The 3837-nt window shown below is 51.7% G+C and overlaps 1 protein-coding gene across 1 annotated transcript in view; it reads left to right on the plus strand.

The window, feature by feature from the left end:
• The first annotated feature begins 225 nt into the window (after positions 1 to 225).
• The window catches only part of CHRNB3 (cholinergic receptor, nicotinic, beta 3 (neuronal)), a 20889-nt gene continuing 17277 nt past the window's right edge, over positions 226 to 3837 (plus strand). The window contains exons 1-4 of the mRNA XM_010846447.1: positions 226 to 461; positions 610 to 678; positions 2101 to 2138; positions 3755 to 3830. Coding sequence (XP_010844749.1) covers positions 226 to 461; positions 610 to 678; positions 2101 to 2138; positions 3755 to 3830 — 419 coding nt within the window. The remainder of the gene's footprint in view (positions 462 to 609; positions 679 to 2100; positions 2139 to 3754; positions 3831 to 3837) is intronic.

Raw genomic sequence — 3837 nt, forward strand, 5'->3', positions numbered from 1 at the left:
TGCTGGCTTCCCTGGTGGCTCAGCAGTAAAGAATCCACCTGCCAGTGCAGGAACTGCAGGAGATGTGGGCTCAATCCCTAGGTTGGGACGGTCCCATGGAGGAGAGCACGGCAACCCCCTCCAGTATTCTTGCCTGGAGAATCCCATGGACAGAGTAGCCTGGCGGGCTATAGCCAGTAGGTTCACAATGAGTCAGACATGACTGAAGCAACTTGGCACGCACACATGTCTCCAAATGCAGTCATGCTGGGGGTTCGGGCTTTAACATATGGATTTTACAGGACAAACATCCAGCCTGTAAGAGCCAGGACAGAGCTACACCTTTTCCTCCTCAACTCAGATGGCAGCTCGGCTTCTGACGTGGATCACAGGGTCAGAACCCACACAGTCCTGAGAGCACGTCTGCTCGCTTCCCTCTGGAAGCTGGTGAAGAGCAGGGTCCAGCCGTCCTCTCAGAGCGGGTGGGCTTGGGGGCTGCAGGGGCTGGGGAAGGTCAGGTCACAGTCTTAGGGGACCCTTCCCAGCACGCAGCTCCCACTGCCTGCAAACTGACGATAAAGTTATCCTGCCAGGAAGGAAGTTCCGCGGCCCAGTCTCTGCCCTTCTTAGGATGCTTCTCACACGTCCCAAACCACGATGGCGTCAGGCCGTTCCAGCTAAGAAGCCCATTCGGTACGCGTGAGTGGTGCATGGTGTGTGTGTGCGGTGGGTGTTGTGTGTGATGGATGTGGGGTGTGTGTGTTGTGTGTAGTGATCGTGGTGGGTATGTGTGGTACGTGGTGCCTGGTGTGTGAGTTGTGTGTGTGGTGTGCATGTGGTGTGTGTTGTTTGTGGTGGGTATGTGTGTGGTATGTGGTGCTTGGTGTTTGTGGTATGTGTGGTGTGTGTATTGTGCATGGTGGGTATGTGTGTGGTGTGTGTGTGCTGGGTACGATCTCTGTGTGTTGTGTGTATGGTGTGTGTTGTGTGTGTGTGTGCGTATGGTGTGCGTGGTATGTATATGATGTGAATGTGGTGTGTGTGGTGTGTGTATAGTATATATGTGTTGTGTGGTGTGTGTATGGTCCATGTGTGGCGTGTGTGGTGTGTGTGGTGTCTGTAGGTGTATTGTGTGGTGTGTGTTGTGGGTTTGATATGTGCTGTATATGTGGTGTGTGTGGTGTGTGTATGGTCTGTGTGTGGTGTGTGTGGTGTGTATGGTGTGTGGTGTGAGTACAGTGTGTGTATGGTGTGTGTAGTGGATATGATGTGTGTGTGGTGTGTGTGTGGTGTGTGTGTATGGTGTGCCTGAGGTCCTGGGGATGAGGGGCGAGGCCCGGGTGGGAGTGGGTAGGCACTCTGAAAGGCCTGGGAGGCCATGGTAAGAACTGGGCTGTTTTTTCCCAAGTCTGATGGGAAACCACGGGGAGGATTTGAGCAGGAAGCTGACATAATCCTCCCCAGCTTTTAAGCAATGATCCATCTGCTGGGTGGAAAACGGACGGTGAAGAGGTGAGCGCAGCAATTAGCGGGCAGCGCACGGATCCATGGGGGAGGTGATGGGGTCTGAGGTCAGGGCGGTACCCGCAGAGGAGCTGGGAGCCATCAGAGCTGCCTGGTATTTGGAAGGAAGCTAAGCCCGGATATCCAGTAGGGAGTTCGTGAAGGGCAGCCTCCTCTCTCAGATGGCTTCAGGAAATTTCGATTCTCTGTTCCTCCCACTGCCCACATTTCCAGGAAGGTTTTAGGGCCTGTACAGAGGGCTGTCCTGGCCGCCACTCGCTGACCTGCTCTTCAGTGCAGTTCTGCTGGCTAAGAATAGATGAAGTATCCAAGTTTAAGACTGGCTGGCCCTTTGAGTGTCTATGGGTGTGCTCAGCTGTGTCTGATTCTTTGCAAACCCTTGGGCTATAGCCCACCAGGCTCCTATGTCCTTGGGATTTCCCAGGCAAGAGTACTGGAGCGGGTTGTCATTTCTTTCTCCAGGGGATTTTTCCCGACCCGGGGATCAAACCCACGTCTCCTGCATTGCAGGTGGATTTTTTTTTTTTAACCACTGAGCCACTAGGAAAGCCCAGCCCTTTGTAAGTGCAAATGTAAGGCCGCACCTCTACCACTCAGATGCATCTTCGTCAGCTTTCTGGTGCAGAAGAGAGAGGGTGCGGCACCCAGAGCATCAGACCCATTATCCACGCCCTGCTCACCCTGGGAGGGGGTTACCAACTACGCTGAGAATCATCTCCCCAGTGAAGTGGAGGTCCCACGCATCTGTGGGGAATGAGTGTGACTTTGCTTTTCTTTCCACAAAGCATCTCATGGTTTTCATTGGTCAAATGTGGGGCTGTGTCTTGCACATGACCTTGCCCATCATGTGTGTGTCTCTCAGTGGGAAGAGAAGGTTTTCTATGGGAAAGCAGAGGGTGTGGAATGAGTCACTGTAGGACTGAAGAGCATCCTGGACAGAGGAAGGGGAGCATAGTTAAAACAACCAGGAGGGGCTTCCCTGGTGGTCCAGTGGTTAAGACTCTGAGCTTCCAATGCAGGGGGCACAGGTTTGATTCCAGGTCAGGGGACTAAGATCCTGCACATACTGCTGCAGCCATAATTAATTAATTTTTAAAATCTTTTAAATTAAAAAATATGTATAAAACAATGAAAATCTTCCTGGTTTGAAATTGGATAGCACAGCCCTGAAAAGAAACAAAACTGACCTCGAGACCACATTCCTAAACCATTTCTTCAGTTTGAGAGTTAAAGCTTGAAATTAGGACTTTCGAACATTTAGGGGCAGAGAAGAGTTGTCAGAAGCTGGCTGTTGTAAGGGAAGTCTTGCACAGAAGGAAAGGACAGAGCAGACAGGCCACGTGGCGGGTGTTCTGTGACCACAGGCTGGATGCGTGGGAAATGGCCCTGGCCACTCCCTCCATTGGCTCATTCATTAGACAGATACACAGTGAGCTCCTGGTGTGGCTGAGCACTGTGCTATGTGCTGGATGAACATCATCAAACAACGTGGAGTGTGCCTGCCCTCGTCGACCCCGAGGGGAGGACAGACAAAGACAAATACAGACAGATTGTGAAAGGGACGTGGAGAGGCCAGGCCAGGCGCGGCGGTGGGTACTGCATGCAGGCAGAGACCGCAATCATCAGGAGGTGAGACAGGACAAGGCGGGCGCTGTGGGTGATCCTTCGGGGGTCAAGTGATGACCTCATGATGGGAAAGTCCTATGAGAAAATTAAGCTCTGGCTTAAGTACAGAGTCTGCATGCATGCTAAATCACTTCAGTCATGTCCAACCGTTTGCAACCCCATGGACTGTAGCCCACCAGGCTTCTTTGTCTATGGGGATTCTCCAGGCAAGAATACTGGAGTGATTTGCCATGCTCTCCTCCAGGGAAAAGTATAGAGCCTACCTTTATTTATTTATTTCTTCCAGTTTTATTGAGATGTAATCAACATATAGCCTTGTGTAAATTTAGGATGTACAGCATATTGATTCAACTTCACATCCATCACAGAAAGATGACCACAGGATGGTTGGTGAACATCCACGGTCACAGACAGGGACCACATTAAAGAAACAGAAGGAGAGTATTTACGTGTGGTTGGGGAGGGAGCTGAGGTGGAACAGGAGAATGTTGACTGAGAAGCCCAGGAGCCTTAGTCCTGCCTCGCTGAATCAGGCTGTCTGGAAACACACGACGGTCCAGTTTGGAGATGTAGGGTCAGCTGTCCCACCTCCCCAGTTAATTCGGGTCCCCTCCTGTTCATGCAGCTGCTGCGGGATTCAGGTCCATAGCCGAAGAAGAAGATGCGCTGCTCAGACACTTATTCCAAGGTTACCAGAAATGGGTTCGC

The sequence above is a fragment of the Bison bison genome, unplaced genomic scaffold (assembly GCF_000754665.1).
Source record: "Bison bison bison isolate TAMUID 2011002044 unplaced genomic scaffold, Bison_UMD1.0 scf7180017864236, whole genome shotgun sequence".
NCBI lineage: Eukaryota > Metazoa > Chordata > Mammalia > Artiodactyla > Bovidae > Bison > Bison bison.